Raw genomic sequence first — 16409 nt, 5'->3', positions numbered from 1 at the left:
GTCCACCACCCTTTTCACACCCTAAAAATAAACCCAGCTGGTTCTAAAGCAAGTCCTTTGTCCCAATGTGGGATTGGTCACCAGTTTACAGCTGCTGAGAAATGGTTTCTCATGTTTGGCCAAAGTTTCCTGTTGATGATACTTCTTAGAGGCCTCTGGGAAGAGAAAGATTTTCTAACCCTGCCTGTCTGTCCTGGTTTCCCAGGGCACAGCCCCTCACTGCTGCCTCTATGGGCCATCACCCCACAGCTGGGGAGGCTGAAGTTGCTCAGAAGATGCTGGAAGAAGACCAGTGCCAGGTTGGTGCCTGGTCCAAGTGGCACCTCTGGGACTGCTCTTAGCCTAACTTTGCAACTCAGAAGCTGGGACAGAAAGGGAAAGGCTCAGAAGAGGTCTCCACTTTTGGTACCTTAAATGGTGATTCCCCAACTTGAGATGCTGGGTTTAGGAGTTACCTGCCCTTGCTGGGGAACAGCAGAGCTGGATCAGCCTTCACAGTGTCTGAGCTCCATATGAGGCTGGAGGAGTCATGTTGCTGTGGCAGCTCTCCCCAGCCCTGCTTTCCCTACAGTTGCCACCACTGTGGAGTACACAGAGGCCAGCTTGACCTTAGCCAGTCTCTGACATGCAAAAGCCACAAGAAATGATGGCCAGTAACCAAAAACCCATCTGCTCCCACACCCACATCTTGGTCCCATGATCTGTAGTTGCTGCTGTCTCCCTGGTCTCGTGCCAGCAGATGTGGCTCTGTTTAATTTCTGCTTTGGAGATGGGCGAAAAAACAGAGCCTGTTTGTGTTCCTCTGTACTCCGTGCTATGTGACCCAGGCAGCCTCTTCACTCTGCTCCCAGTGCACTTGCAGCCTCCCAGCTGCAGCACAGTGTGTGTGCCCCTCACTGGCTTCATCCCTCCCGTTACCTGGGCTCCATTCCCCACCCAGCACCTCACTTGGGGCATCTTCTGGGGGCATGACAATGAATGAGCTCAAAGAACAGCCCAAACCATCATCTGCTCTCATCCACAGAGTTTGCCTTTGATTCATTCTGAAGATACATTTCAAAACTTTTTGACAGTGCTGACATCAATGGAGTTCTACAGAAACATCTGTCAGTTTCCTGCCCTCAGTGCCTTCTGCTCTTGCACAAGTTTGTCTGTGGGCCTCATGCAGATGTTTAGACACTCTGTGGTGTCACCCTCTGTATTTGTCCAGCTGAGCTGTGCTCCAGTGTTATGGACAGGGTGACACAGGGCAGGACTCACAGCAGGACTTGGGTTTGGGCACAGTCTTGCAGCACTAAGCAAGGAGAGAAGAGCATCTCCAGTGAGAACCTATGGCAGATCTCCCCCCAAACCATCTCCTTTCCCTCAACTCCATGTGGAACAGAACTTCGGTGGGAAAAGTCACCATAAGGCAGAGGGACCATTGCCCTACTGATTGACTCATCCCTGAAGATATGACTTTGCACAGCAACACCTCGTCACTTCAAGGAAATTCCTCTGACTCTTTTCCTGTTTCTGACAAGCCAAGGGTCTCTTCTTTGCAGGAGAACTTTTAGGGATTCCAGTCTTCCCTCTGGAAAATGTCTCCTTAGAGCTGCCCTCACTCTTCCCTCTCCAATGCCTTGCCCAGCTTTATCTTGTAACCAGGTAGGGCAGCCATTATTGAGTGTGCTGGTCCAAACAAGATAGAAATGCTGAACAGTTCTATTCCTTCACCTCTATAATTTGGGGAAAGGAAACTGCACTTCATGACCACTCTTCAGCCTTTGATGTATTCTGATGTACCTTGTACACTTGCAATTTTTTCCCCACATCATTACTGGATAATACTAAGTGCATGTTAATATAAGACCTTCCAAAGATGTTTGAAAGGCTTGTTTGTCCCTCTGCAAAGTGAAATCCTCTCTCTCCTTGACATATGCACTTATCACTCCAGAGATTTATTCTTCAAGCGAGTCACTTTCTGGCATTGTTCCTTTTGTTTGTTAGCTATTCCTGACTTTCTGTTGAACAGGAGGTAGGAAAATTGCCAAAACACATGGAAAAGGCTTTCCTTGTGTGACAATAACAAAAGACAGAGCAGGGCAAGAGAGACATTTAATTAATATTTTTAACAGATGTTGATCATAAATGAAGGGCTATAATTCATTTGCATGTACCAATGCCTTTGGATGATGAATTAAGGGGAGAGTTTTGGCATTGCTTTTATACTGACGCGCCCTCCAGTCAGACTTAATGTGCATATGGATAACATTCACCAAACTCCATTACAAGAAAGCTTAAAAAATGTTTCTCCAAACTATCCTTAAATAAATGAGTATATATATTCACTTATGTGGTTTTCCAAAGACTCCGCTTTCCATCTTGCTTTCTACAAAATTATTTTTTTATGTTTTCCCTGTTTGATCTCCAAAGTGAAGCTCTTCACCTTTACTGAGATGAGAAGTGATTGTCAATAGGGGCTTGGCTGTGGTCCTGCTCCATGCAGAAGCATTCAAGCAGCCCAGAGATTGGTTTGGCCTGTAGAAATTTTGCTATAACTATTTATAGCTATATTTGCTATAATTATTTATAGCTATATTGCTATAAATATTTGTAAACATTTATGTGACTTCTTTGATCTGCCATAGATATATAAATGAAAGGAATATGGTCTGAAATTGGTCTGGATGAAAAGGCTAAGGCACATCTCCAGTATACGCTGAGTTTGTACTCCAAGAGATGAGTTGTATAATGCCAACCTGGATGTTACTGACAAAACCAAACACCTGCTCTTTTACTTCGTGAAAGGAGGACCCTCTGGATAGATGCTCATTTTTGGAAAGCATGGTAATTCTTGTCATGCAAAGTTTTTATGGTTTTTTCAAAATGCAGAACCCAGGATACATTTCAATGTCGTCAGGAGATCTGATCCAGTTTATGCTTTGCTCTGAGTCCTGTTAGGAATCACAGAGCAGAAATTGTCTGCAGCTGTCCGCACTTTCTGGGAACACAAGGCCAGTTGTGCCTTTCTAAGGGATAAAATAATGAATTATTTTGTTTCTTGATGTATTTTTAGCATGTCCTCCATTTCACAGATGGAAAATCCAAGAATTCCAGGGAAATCCCAACACACATAGGTCTGAGTTTAAGAGAAGCCTCCATGGGAACGGGAGGTCAGAAGGGTGCATTCCCAACCCCACCACCCCTCGCTGAGGAGCTATACTTGAACAGACTGAGTTGCTTGGGACTAAGCTCTCTTTCTTTCTTTTGAACTAGAAAAATTCTTTCTTCTCTGTGAGGAAAAAAAAAATCTTTTGAATGAACCCTCCCCTCTTCTCTTCTTTGTGGTTATTACACAAAGACAGTAACTGTTCGGACAAGCAGTTCCACAGTCACGGGTTTGGACGTACGGAGTGGCTGTAAAAGGATTCAGAGGGAAAGGAAGCACAAGTACAACCTGCATTACAAAATATTTCCATATTTGTGGAATGGGATTGGAAGAACGAGGTGCCTCCATGCTTCACAGCTGAAGGGTGAGTTGCTCATTTGCAAAATGTTCTTCCTTCCACTGACAGAAAGCTCTTGAGCCATTGTATGCTCCTGAAATTCATTTCCGGGGGATATTACTGCATGTAACAGTGCTGGACTCAGCATTGCTGGCTTCTCCTTGCCCTGGTGCTCCAGGCAAGTAATAGTGCAGTAAACTCTATGGATGCTTAAAATCCTTTGAGGCATTGTGTTGACCATTTTTCTTCCCAAGATTATTTTTAATCCCTATTGGTGTCACAGTCCAGCTCAGAGTGTATCTCTACAGTGAAAATTAGGATGCAGATTGGATTACTGGCTGCAGGGAGAGGTGGCAGAAGCAACCATGGGCACAGAGAAATGCCTCAGTGGGAGGTGTGAGGACTTTGATCTGTGCTCTCTGACGCGGGGCCACATTCACACAGCATAGCCTGGAGTGCAGAGCCAGGGAGTGGGAGAGAGGTGCAGCATTTCAGGAGCTCCTGCTCAGCAAGTCCACCCCGAGGTGCACCTGGGACTGCAAGACTTGCCTTTGCCTAGAAGGGAACTTGTCTGTGTCAGCCTTGGAGGGTGAGGTTTCACAATATGCTGTGGCCCACGGGTGCAGAAGTGCCCACCCATGACAGTCTCACCCAGGGGCATTTGGTGCTGGGACCAGGGTACCTGTGCCTGTTCATTGTGAGCACTGAGGGAGAATGGAAAATAAAGTGAGTTCTGATGGTGAGAAACAGAGACAAGAAAAATGCTGTGCTCTTCAGGAGTTTAAAAACAGCTAGAAAATTTATGTTTATGGAGGAGGGAGGAGGAGGGGGGACACGTGTGCTTGTTTATTCATTCATATTTCTATTGGCCTTTATTATATTTAGACCATGCTAGATGATGACGCTAGAAGTGTTTTGTGTTTAGTGATGATCTGGAGAGCAGGAATGCTCTGTGGCAGCCTGTGCAGCTCCTCCTGGCCCAGATTCCATTGCACATGTTTGACACTGTTGATGTAGCTCACAGTGCACTGTCATCTGATGGAGGTGTAAGCTCAAATCTTTTCTGTTCACTTGTTTACTTTATTTTCTTTCACTAGCAGGATGTTATCAGACAGGAGCAGAGGGAAATCCAACATCATTAAGCACTGCAAGACCTCTGCCCTTTTTGACCTGACACAGGGGAGTTCTTAATTTCTTTGACAACTAAATAGAAGAAAACAAAACACAATGTTCCTCGTATTTTTAAACAGCGACTGCAATGAAAAAGGTTCAATTCTGAAATAAAGGAATTAATCTTAGACCCAGTATTTGAAAAACAATAGGGTGTGTATTTGATATTTGGAAAACTACTAAGCTAGGACATTGTTATAGCCATTTTGGGTGCCTTTATATAGAAAGGCAGAAAACCAGAACCAGCATACTGCTTCTTAGAAAGCCTATCAAAGACATCAGGTGCACAATGTAATTTCTGTAAACTGCTTTAATTTAACTTTCTATAACCGTGGTGTTCAACGATCACTTTGTCTTAACCTGCTTTCCTTTTTCCCTGGTCTGATGGGAGAATTCTTTGAATGGAGAGAGATGAAGAAAACAAAGCTGGTGTGTGCAGCTTCTGTCTGTGCTGATGTTGTGCTGTTAGATGGGAACTAGATAAATGGGTCTCTTCTGACACGCAAAAATGTAATTTTCTTTTTGTTATGTCCTGATGAATTCTGCAGGTTTTTCCCCATGAAGACCTCTCTGGTGTTTATGATGAGAATTCATTGGGCTGAGGACTGATCAGAAGCCTTAAATGCACATCTCCCAGCCTTTCTGGGATAAGGGCTGGCTCTGAAACTGCCTTGGTGCCTGACAGTCATTCTGCAGAACCCATCTCCAGATAAAATATCAGTGTGCAGGACAGATCTAGAGACCTTCTATACTTTATCCCATCCTCTCTTACCCTCTCAGAGCGTTTTTCATGCAGGGTCTCAGTGTTGTGGCCATAAGCCATTCTCTGTGCCCAACACCTGCTATCCAGAGTCCATGTAGGATTATGTACACAGGGATATGTACCTTGGAATGCTGCCTGTGCTCTGGTGTGACACAACAGCCCAAGCAGAGCTTTGGTTTCTCCTGCAACATCAGCAAAGCAGATGTGCCCTGGCCCAAAGCAAATGCCCCGAAGGGAGTGGATTAGTGGGCTATTGAGATTTGTCCATCCATTCAGCTCCAGTTCCCTTCTCTCTCACATTTGTCTCTGTTCTGGCTTTTCCACTTCCTCATAATTCTGTTCCTGGAAAAGGGTGGGTGGGAACGGAAATACTCCATTAGATTCTCTCTCCAGTGATTTCCACAGTGTATTTGATAATGAGCACCAGGCTCCTCCTGGGTGTCAATACCACAGCCTAAATCTTTGCTTTGTTTGTTCAATTAGAACGTAGGCTGTCAGACACCATCGCAAACTGCCACATCAGCAAGGACTAAACCTGGCCAGAGGAACTTATGATCAAGAAATAAGATTTTCTAGGGTCTGGAAAAGTCAGCATGTTGGATCAGATTCATTGGCTGGCTGCTGTTACAGTCCTGGGAGTCCTGGAGCAAGGTAGGGATCATTGGATGCATGTGCTCAAATGCTGGTTGGATCAATCTACTCTAACTCCAGTGATTTTCTTTTGCTTTCATATTTCATGTCTCCTGTTACACTGGCACTTCACTGCTTTTCAGACAGTGAACTGATATCTTATCTGGGTTCTGGAGAGCATTTAACCAAACGAGTGCATGGGAAGCCCTTTCTCTGAACTGACCTACCCCCTCTATTCAGAAACTTTTTGGCAGATCTTTCCCTTCTACCAAAATGTAGAATTTCCCTCTTTGAGTTTACAGCAGCTCCTGAAATGCATGTAGATGTGAGCATACAAGGAGCTCTGTGGTTTGAAAAGGTGGAAGGATGCGCTGTGGTGGATCACATGGAACATCTCCTAGCCACAGGTCTACGTTGCATGACAATTTAATTCGGTATCTGGTTGGCTATCTGTAGCATCAGTTCCATCTCTACACAGATACCAGAATTTAGAAAAGGAAAAAATTAAAAGAATGAAAAAACCTTGACATTGTCAGTATAAAGTGCATCTGAATTGTGTAACGATTTTACCATCTACTGATTATGCAAGAAAGCAGATAACACTGGTAATATGTGACTGTATATTCCCTGCTTCACTATAGCTCTGGGTAATTCCTTTTCCCTACCTAAAAAGCACCTGGGATTTTATTCTAACTTTCTCTGCTGTGTGGGGCTGTGGGGTATGGAGGAGACTGCAGATCTTTTTCCCCAGCCTCTGGCCAGCTCCTGACCACCATGCCCAGCCATAGGACTGACCACTGCTACTTTTCTCTCTTTTGCTGCAGCCTACTTCTTCCTCCAGGTGATCTATGCTAGGAGGTTGTTTGGCATTTCACCTCCAAAGATCTCAGGCCCTCCTGAATTTGAAAGGATCTTTCGAGCACAGTAAGAAACTCCTCTTACCTGATGTTTGTCAGATCTCATGTAACTGTTCTGCCTTTCCCCTGCTTTGCTATTTCTTTCCTGGAACTACAATTAAACAATTACCTCTCTTGAGGTTAATTAATGGATTGAAGAGTCAACATCAGGATTGGGCTCTTGAGTCCTAAACCAGCCATTGCTGATAGAAACCACACAAGAATCTCTGCTGTACAGTGAAGGGCTCCTAAAGACATAACCCTTGGTGCCTGAGACTTAGACTGGCTTTATCCAAGTGGTGTCCAAACACCACTTCAGGCAGCTTCAGCCCTGCTCTGAATATCACTCATGGGGAAGGACAAGTTTCCCAGAGAGATCTCAGCTGGAACTGGGATGAGGATAATCCAGGATCTCTGCTGTGACTTCTGCACTAGGTCTGCAGTGGGGAAGGGAGGAGCTTCCACTTTTGTTGTAGCTGACCACTGGAAAAAAAGCAACTGAGCTGGATCCCCTCAGCCATCTTCTTATTTGCTCCTTCACTGGCCAAGACTCAGCTTCATCCAGCATCTTTTGGTGCTATTGTGCCTTTGGGAGGGCAGGGCATGGCATACAAACAATCCCAACAGTTATGAGCTCCCTACAATTCCTGCACAAAGCCCAGGCTGCTCTGGCCTTATCTACTTGAGGGACAAGCCTTTCCTGCAGCTCAGGGCTTTGTGGCATTGACAGCAGGGTTTGAGCTGCAGCACTTGGGAAAGAGCAGTGAGAGTGGTTCATGGAGCTTTTCTGTGCACAGTCTGATCTGGGAATCTTTTACTTCATTTCTTGTACCCTGGAGACCCTGTTCTTTTCACTGTTTAATTTCTGTGAATAAAGCTGGGTCAGGAACTGCGGGAAAAGGAGCAAGCCTGGAGGCTTTTTATGACAACATTAGGTCTAAAAAGTAAAACTCTCCAGTGTCTGGAATCTGCTAGGGGAAGCAAAAGAGGAAGAGCTTCCTTCCTTTCCCTAGTTTATGACCCTTCTCTTTCCTGCCAGGGTGAACTCCTCTGAGTATTTTCCCATCTTCCTGGCACTTCTGTGGCAGGCTGGACTCTTCTTCCATCAAGGTGAGAATATCCCATTACATGCTTTGTCACTGGATCTGTTGCCCTGCTTGCTGGCTCAGTCCTCAGGTCCTGCTCAACTTCTGAACAACAAATTAAGCAGTAATTCTGTCTCTGGTGGGAGAGCCAGAGGACACAGAGTCTCTGTTCCTTCACTTTGGGTGAAGTGAAGGAATAGAGATATCCCTGGTTCCAAGCAACTCTGAAAAGCCTTTGGAGATGGTCACTGTGATTTCTCCTAAACACAGGTCTAGCTGCAGCCTTGGGTCTGCTCTACCTCTGCGCCCGCTACTGCTACTTTATGGGATACAAGGCGTCATCCTCAGAAAGGTAAACACACTCACACACACTCTTGCATGCTCTTACACACTTTTACACACTTATACACATATTCTTGCAGACTCCTACACACTCGCACATATGCTCAGACACACTCAGCCACACACACACATACAGTTACACACACACTCACACAGCAGCACTCAGGGAGTACATGGTAATAACCCCGGGGGGTTGTATTTGGGAACATAATGTGCTTTGGGAAAGCTCAAGACTCTTGGCTCCTCTGGGGTTCCTGCATGACTCAGCCTTGTCTCCGAGGGATAATGTGAACATGGATACAGGGCAACACAGGTACTGGGCAAGGCTGGAGCTGCCCCAAGGGCTTTTGGTTGTGTGTTTGCTCCCTTGAGGTGGAAGCAGGGCATGGGACTCACACAAGGGGCAGGGGACACCCACTTCTGCAGGGAGGAAGGGGCTGTTCCCAGGGGAAAGCTCAGTGTCAGCAGCTGCCTCTCTCCCACCAGACTTGCCCCGATATACTTCAGCGCTGGAGTTCTCTGGATTCTCATTGCAGTGTCAGCCCTGGGCATCCTGAATTTCTTCCTCTCTCACTATGTGGGGCTGAACATCCTCCAACGTCTCACAGCATGACCCACTCTGTGCTTCATCACTGTCCTCATCTTCAGTTCCTGCTCCCTCCTGCCTGCCTTAACAGACTGGCTGCAACTCGACAGCCCTCAATGAGAAATCCACCCTCACTCGAGTTTTAACATCTCCTTCGTCACTGTCCAGCACTGACAGGAACTGCTGAGCTGTTTAGGAGATAATTTCCCCCCATGGCACTTTGTGGGCCGATTGCCCCACATCTGGTGGTTCCATCTTGTCTGATGTGGAAACAACAATCCCAAACAAGGACATATAAAAGCAAATTCTTCTCAGCCTGAGTTTCTCAGTGAGTTGCCAAAGGGAAGTGCCATGTGTTCTCCATTCTCCAGCAGCTCTGCCCTCAGCCCAGGCACAGAACACGGATTCATGCCAGTTTTCCAAGGCCCACACCTAAGAAAGGCATTTGTTTGGAACCAGATGTGGGCTGAGACATAGCAAAAGAGTTGAGGGATAAACTGGAGCAGCCACCAATATGTTGTGCAAAGGTCTGTTGGTGCTCTCGTGCTGGTTATCAGCCACTGCTATAAATCAGACTGTGCAAACTTATCACCACTGCTGCATGTGCCACTTTGAACTCAGCCCAGTAACAACAGGCACAAATAAAAGGTCACTGAACTTGCTGTCCTGGGTGGCTCTTTGTGAGTCTGCAGAGAACAGAAACATGAGTGTGTGAGTGCAAAGTGGCTGCCTTTGTTTCCCTGGCATGCAGTCCAATGAAGCCTGCAACCCTGTGTGCCATTGGAGGAGACCTCTGAGGAGAGGGAAGCTGATTCTTGGAGATGTTGAGCTCATGGGTTGGGTGCTGAGCCTCTCAGCAGCAAGAAGTGGTTTACCCAGTGTTCAGGTCCTTCCTGCATCAGGAGGGACTGGATTTTCATGAGTCCAGTATTCACAATACTGGTGCTTTTGGCCACTGATGTTCTCATGTTGGTGCCACAGCTCAGGAAATCCCAACAGTGCTCCATGTGTCATTATGGGGGGAATTCACACCAAATGCAGAGAGTGAAAATAATTGCATGAGCATGATGCCAGACCAACCACATTAAAAATCCCACTGCTCTCCTCTCCTTTTCCCAGCAGTAGGCATATCTGGACTGTAAGAACAAAAGGCAGGGGCTTTTTGGAGGAAATGATTCATTTTCCACATTGTTTCTTTTCCTTCCATACATTTTGAATTGGCTTCTCCAGCAAAGCCCTCAGTCCGTTTCCCTTTCAGGCTCTCCTGCCCTGGAGTCATACTGCTGCATTGAAACTGGCAAATGCTGCAGGGTAAGGCTTAAAGCCAAACAAAAATAACTGTACAACACTTGTCTCTGCGAAGTTCTCAGTGCAGCAGGGCCCCATCCTCACTGGAATCCTCAGGTGTCACAGCAAAATAAACAATAACTTTTTCTCCTGGCATCTTTGGTGACACATTTCAGAAAAGTCTGAGCATGGTTCAACCTTGGCTGTGCCTTAACAAGGTCAGGGTGGAACAGATTTCACAGTGAGATTTCACTTAGCCTTTGCATTAACAGGTCCTACCATCTCCTGAAGTTTTCCCCAGTCCTTACCTTTTTCCAGTATAATCAGTGACCTCCCAGAGAGTTAATGCAGAAGGACCAGCCTCAGCTGTTGGTGCAGGTCCTGACTCTGCATCAAAACTCTGCTTTCTAGGGTTTGTCCAAGTGGCTGCTCACTGGTTCTGTAGACACAACCTCTGTCTTTTATCCTACAACCAGTTTTCTAAACCCGCTGTATCAACCTGGAGCCACTGCCCACCTCGGCCCTGCGTGTGTCCGCTCTGTGTGTGACAGGGCCGCAGGATGACTCAGAGGAGGGAAATTAATGATTCAGCAGTGAGATTGTAGCCGGCTTCTCCCCTTGGATGCACAGAAACCATTAAAAATCCTGGCACGGCGCAGTCAGGCTCTGGCCTTGGTGGCTGCCACCACCAGCTCTGCCACAGAAAATCTGACAGGGACATCATCAGCCCTTCAAACTTCTGTCAGAGGGGCCATTTCAGGTGCCCCGAGCAGAAGGGAAGCTGGTCCCCTCCACCAGGGCTGCCGTCATTGCTCTGCTGCTTCATCAGTCAAACAAAACCACTTTACAGGGATAGATGGTTCAAACAGTCAATGATTTTGGAATTTATTCAATTCACGATGCTGCTGCCCAGCATGCTGTGCTGGTGCCATAATACGGCACCAGTTTGCCCACCTGAAGCCGCTGCAGAAGTGCTGAGGGGCCGCTGGGCTGGCACAGGGTGTGCTGGGGGGGGCTGCACCTGCCACCCCGGGTCACCGTCCCGCAGGTGTGAAAGCCACCCACGAGCACCAGTTTAAAGGTGATCCAGCCGCCAGCGGCACTGCTGTGCTCCCGTGGGCTCTGGTCCAGCGCTGAGAGGGAGGATCCATGGGCGCCACCCCCGCGCCATCAGCCCCGCTCCCGTCGGGATTCGTGTCCCTATGCCCCAGGAGATGCTGTCTCCGCTCCCGTCGGGATTCGTGTCCCTATTTCCCCGAGGTGCCGTCTCCGCTCCTCTCGGGATTCGTGCCCGCCCCGGCCCCGCCGTTTCTCGCCGCCGTCGGGAGAGGGCGCGGCTGCCCCGCGGCTGAGCCCGGGGGTGTCCAAGGGCAGCGACCCCCGAGGGCCCCGGGCCCGCCGCCTGCCCTCGCACCCGTGAGCCCGAGACGTGCCCGGGGCAGCGCTCACCGGGCACGGCCACGGCCTCCAGCCCTCATCCGCGAACCCGCCTGCTGCGAGTTTGATCCGCGCTGGGCCAGGCTGTGGCTTTGAGGTGTTGGGTAGCGGAGTCCTGGAGCCTCGCAGGAATCTCCTGGGGACACTTAAAACAGACACAAAGCAAAGCGCTCTGCAGACTCCAGAGCTCCTTCCTGCTTCCCCCCTCACGGCTGCCAGCTCGTGGCCAGCAGCGGGGAGAGAGAACCTTTGCCGTGCGGTGTTTGGAAGCAAATCCACTCCGATAGCGCCACAGGCTCCCAGGATAAGCAGCCAGCCGGATGGGAGGCCAGCAGAGAGCTAAGGAAACGCGCAGAATCAGCAAGACCTTTTTTATCACAGGTCCAGAGGCTGGACTTGTAAACGAGCCTCTGTCCCCGGCGGGGCGGGCCCCACGCGAGTGGCGGGGGAGGAGCAGAGCCGTGTCCAGGACAGAGCGGCCGCCGCGGGCACCCAGGTGTTCCCACCGCCCTTCCCAGGACCCCAGCCGGGTTCCTGCAAGGCTTTTGGATCACGGCGCGCAATTCATAGCTTATTACCTTGAAAACTTCAAGGAGACTCACGTGTATTTCCCTATCGGTGGCGTGCTGGCCCGTGCCGGACACGGGCCTGGTGCGGGCAGCGAGGGCTGTACCAGCGGCCACCAGACACAAGTGTTGTGCCCTGGCGTGAGGAGGAACAGCACCGCTGCCCCCAGTCCCAGGGAAGAACACCCCAGTCCCTCCGGAGCACGGCTTGGTGGGACGGATGGAGGACACCCTTGAATTTCTGCTAACTTTCCCTGGGGGGTGTTTGGGAAGGAAACTCCCGTGGGGCCGGGGAAGGAGGGTGCAGCTGGTGACCCCGGCTTTGTGGCGCTGGCATGTCAAGCAGGTTTCCATAGCACCAGCATACATAACACGGGGCCGAGGGGAGGGAGAGAAGTAGGTCAGACACGGCTAACAATACCCAGACGTGTCTATCTGTGGCTCAGCCTGACCCAGGAAAGGGGTGAAACCGAGAAGAATGGGAGAGGGGAAGAAAAAAAAAATACAAGAAAGTATCCATAGTCCATGGAGCAATGCATTTTTTTTCCTCAGAAAAATAAGGACCTTTTAAAGCCACCTTTGTGTATCAGCGCTGAGCAACCGAGACTAGCACCCACCTCCTGCCCATCTGACAACAGGCTACAAGAGAATTCAAATGCTAATTTGGAGCCAGACTTCTCAATGGGCCTTTATTTGTGCAGCAGCACCAGGATCAGAGCTTTGGGGAGCCAGCCGGCAGGAGCTGTGAGGATGCAGTCTCCAGAGCAGGGCTGGGGACACTTCTCTTTCCCCTCACCATTCCTCACCGTCACTTTGTTACCCCTTGTCTTAGTTTTACTTGTTTACATGCAAATAACATAAAGAGCAAGGAAGAAGAAAGGCGGGCACACGGAGTTGTGAGAGTGAAATGCCTCTGCTAGTGACCTATTTTATGTGCTGAGTCTGCAGAGGCCTCACTGTCATCGTCACAGCATTTTGAGGGTTGCCTGCTTTGCAGTTTGGTCGTTTTGAGCTCTGTGTCCATCAATACCAAAAGTAGGAAGAACATTATGAGCAGTGATATCCAGAACCCTGTTGATCTGAGCAAACATGGACACACAGATCTGCTGTGTGTGTAACAGAGCAAGATCAGGGGAAGGAGTGCTTTGCTCAGGGGCATTGGAGAGTGTGGGTGCAAGAGCACAGCCCTCACTGGAGAGGCTGAGATGGGCTGGGGTGAAGAGTGTGACTGTGGCTGACCTGTGTCACACCCGCAGCTGGAGGACACCATGCTTGGCTCAAACATCACCCCCCACCCCCATCACAGAGGAGATGCAGCAGTGGATGCAGGCACAGGCTGTTTCAGACAGGCCAGTGATAGCAGGCCTCCCCCTTGCAGGCAAGTTCTCCCTTTACATTAACCACAGGCCACAGCCCAGTGCAGTAAAAACCGTTCCTGCACTTGACAGTGCAGTGAAGTCTAAGCAAAGCCAGAGCTATCTGCAACTTTGTGTGTTGGCAGGTCTGGAGGCCAGGAAAATCCACACTCTAAAATTACAATTTGACTCATTCTCATCAGTTTTCTACATCACAGCAATTACCACTTGCAAGAGAGCTCCAAGAATTCCCCAGGTAAGGGCAGAACCACAGTATATATAAGATGGACAGGGCTTAACATGGCCCTTTGTGAATGCCCTCCCTCCAAAGGAAAACTGGCCAGCTGCTGTGGAACCTTAGAGAAGAGCATTCCCAGCTCCAGCCCCCACCAATGCTGTGCTAGATCCGTGTTCAGGGACTAAAGGTAAAAGTTATGTAGGAAGAGCAAAAGGGTCAGCACTCAGGAGGACTCACAGAGCACTTCTGGATTGAGAGAACAAAAGAAGATCAGTGTCTGAGCATGTGCATCAGCTGTGTTGCTTTGATGTGGCACTGGTTGGCAGGAGAAAGCTGGGTGATCCCAAATTACTAAGGCAACATTGCCTGCAAGGGGTAAAAGTCAGGGATCATCATTTCAGTGAGGCCAAAGCCAGTGAGCTCTTGTGGTCTCTCCTTCTGAGCCTGCAGTTGGCCAGTGGCTAAAATAGGCTCCATTTCATGACTGCGGTTGGCCAGGATAACGAGAGCTCAGGACGGCTGTCTGCCCTGATACAGCACCACAGCACACTCTCCCAACGCTGGACTGACTGAGTCACTCCACTGGGCAGTATCTACGGCTTTACAGCTCCTTCTCCATTTGGGAGGGCGTGAAGAAACGCAGGCAAAGCTCCTTGGAGGTGTGTGAATGGCCACTTTCCCACCTCTCTCCACATGGATGGAGTGCCAAGGTGCTGTGAATGTTCTGCCTGAGTGAAGAAGCCTTTCCCGGGAGCAGCCCGATGAGCTCAGCACGGCGCTGCTCAGCCAGATGGCTCCGGGACCAGAGCTGACTCATGCCCACAGAGCTCAGGCAGCAGGACAGGCAGACACCTGCAGCACGCTGTGGGAGACACCTCACCCGGGCTGGCCCTGCACTCACAGTGGGGCAGCTCCAGTGGTAAAAACCAGGTGTTCTGCCCACTGCTGTAATTCTACTGCTGCAAAACTAAAATCGTGACAGGCCTGGGTTCCACTGGCAAACAGAGAAACACCAGGCTGGTGAACTCTCAGCCCAGCCCTGAAAGGGTGCAACCATTGAGGGAGCAGAACTCTTCATTCTCAGGGTGGAAAAGGATGGTGAGCATAAGCTGTGGATAAGCTGATAGGACAAAGGGAAGGGTAATAGCTTCTAACAGTACAGCAGTGGCCTCAGAGAGAACGAGGGACACTAAAACAGTGTTTATCAACCTCCCCAACTGTTTTCCAGCTTGGCTTCTTAGTGAATTACAGCTTAGGAAAGCTGGGAAACATGAGCTACATCCAATCCGTGCTGCAGACCACCATTTTCTGAGAAATTAATAAAGGTAAAAAAACAAAGGTGAAAAGGAAGAAAGGTGAAGTGTAGCCAAAAATCCTCTTAAATTGTCCAAAGCAAACATGGGAGGGAGACTGCACTGGCAAAGCTGTGAACTGGCAGCATTAGTGGGTGATGAATTGTGGCCACATTATCTAATATGGCAGAACACACATCATGCATTTTTAATAGCATTGTTTAGCTTCTATTTGTCACAGCGTCACAGCTAGAGGCTGTTTCAAAAGGCACGGGAAATAACAGAAAAGTTATAATTGAATGGTAGGGCCTTTGACTGGAGGTCACACACACAGAAACATAGAAAGCATTGGTAGTATAAGACTTCCATGTATTCCCTGTTTTCAGGGGATGCCCACATGAAAAACAAGTCAGCTGCAGCAGTGTTTACTGAGACTTAATCAGGTTTGCAGATTAACTGTAAGATCCTGAATTATAGGTTCTTATATGCAAACATGAAGCACATGCAACACACGTAGGTGGGACATGAAAAGTGATCTCTGTGATAGCGGCAGCAGAAGAAATGGATAACAGCTGAGGAGGAAAGGGAAGGCGCTTACGGTGATGATGGTCTGAGTTCTGCCATCTCTTCAGAGCAGGTATTTAAGTTCTGATCAATTCTCCCTGTAATGGCAAATGCTGATCCATGAAAGAATCATTGGTAATTATTTTCTGCATTGCAACAATATCTCCAAAACCGCCTCAGAAATGAGCATCTGCTTCACTCCCAGACACAGAGTCTCCATATGCTTGGACGACTATGGAACCCTCGAACCAGAGCTGCAGATTTCCTTCATTACTTTCTTGTTCTGGAAAGAAGTGCGAGCAAGATAACAAAGAGAAACTGGTATAAAACAGAAAATTCTTGAACAGGTAGCAGGTTTCAAGAGCTTTATTTTGGCCCAGCTTAACACTCCACATATATACCCAGCTTTATGTATCTCTCTGCAGGCTGGACTGGGGCTCCTCTCCACAAACCTGTAGGGAATTTGGGATGTGGCACAGGAGCTGTGACTATCTGGCAGATTTTCACTCTGGAGACCACCTCTTTGCCCATTTTCTACCTGATGCAGTTACAACATCCAGCAAGCTGAGCTCAGCTTGGATTATAGCCCACACTCCCCCAGCTGACTTGAATGAGGCAAAACCTTCTGGGAGTGCAAAGGGGAAAATGAGAGCAGCTCCTCTCCCCTGCCCTCTGGGCAGCAAGTGTGCCTTTCCCCTTTGCAGGAATGA

The 16409-nt window shown here is 48.6% G+C and overlaps 1 protein-coding gene across 4 annotated transcripts; it reads left to right on the top strand.

The window, feature by feature from the left end:
- Positions 1 to 3358: 3358 nt before the first annotated feature.
- LOC310915275 (leukotriene C4 synthase-like) lies at positions 3359 to 9616 on the top strand. 4 transcript variants are annotated; one of them, XM_083872031.1, is made up of 6 exons: positions 3359 to 3515; positions 5905 to 6072; positions 6876 to 6975; positions 7987 to 8057; positions 8303 to 8384; positions 8861 to 9616. In XM_083872031.1, the coding sequence occupies exons 2-6, from the start codon at positions 6015 to 6017 to the stop codon at positions 8985 to 8987; spliced, it is 438 nt and encodes a 145-aa protein (XP_083728157.1). In that variant the 5' UTR covers positions 3359 to 3515; positions 5905 to 6014; the 3' UTR covers positions 8988 to 9616. The 4 variants fall into 4 exon arrangements, with proteins under 4 accessions (XP_083728157.1, XP_083728156.1, XP_083728158.1 ...); XM_083872030.1 differs by lacking the exon at positions 3359 to 3515 and adding an exon at positions 3942 to 4077; XM_083872032.1 differs by lacking the exon at positions 3359 to 3515 and adding an exon at positions 4085 to 4214.
- The last annotated feature ends 6793 nt before the right edge of the window (positions 9617 to 16409 follow it).

Source organism: Zosterops lateralis, assembly GCF_965231275.1.
Source record: "Zosterops lateralis genome assembly, chromosome: 14".
NCBI lineage: Eukaryota > Metazoa > Chordata > Aves > Passeriformes > Zosteropidae > Zosterops > Zosterops lateralis.
The sequence above is the reverse complement of the archived record's forward strand: the minus strand, read 5'-3'. Positions and strand labels throughout refer to the sequence as shown.

What these genes read in the sequence shown, in the direction of transcription:
- LOC310915275 (XM_083872031.1), top strand. Translation starts at nt 6,015, where the DNA reads ATGTTGGATCAGATTCATTGGCTGGCTGCTGTTACAGTCCTGGGAGTC. An exon ending in TGGACTCTTCTTCCATCAAG is followed by an intron (nt 8,058 to 8,302) that starts GTGAGAATATCC and finishes TCCTAAACACAG; the next exon opens with GTCTAGCTGCAGCCTTGGGT. An exon ending in AAGGCGTCATCCTCAGAAAG is followed by an intron (nt 8,385 to 8,860) that starts GTAAACACACTC and finishes CTCTCCCACCAG; the next exon opens with ACTTGCCCCGATATACTTCA.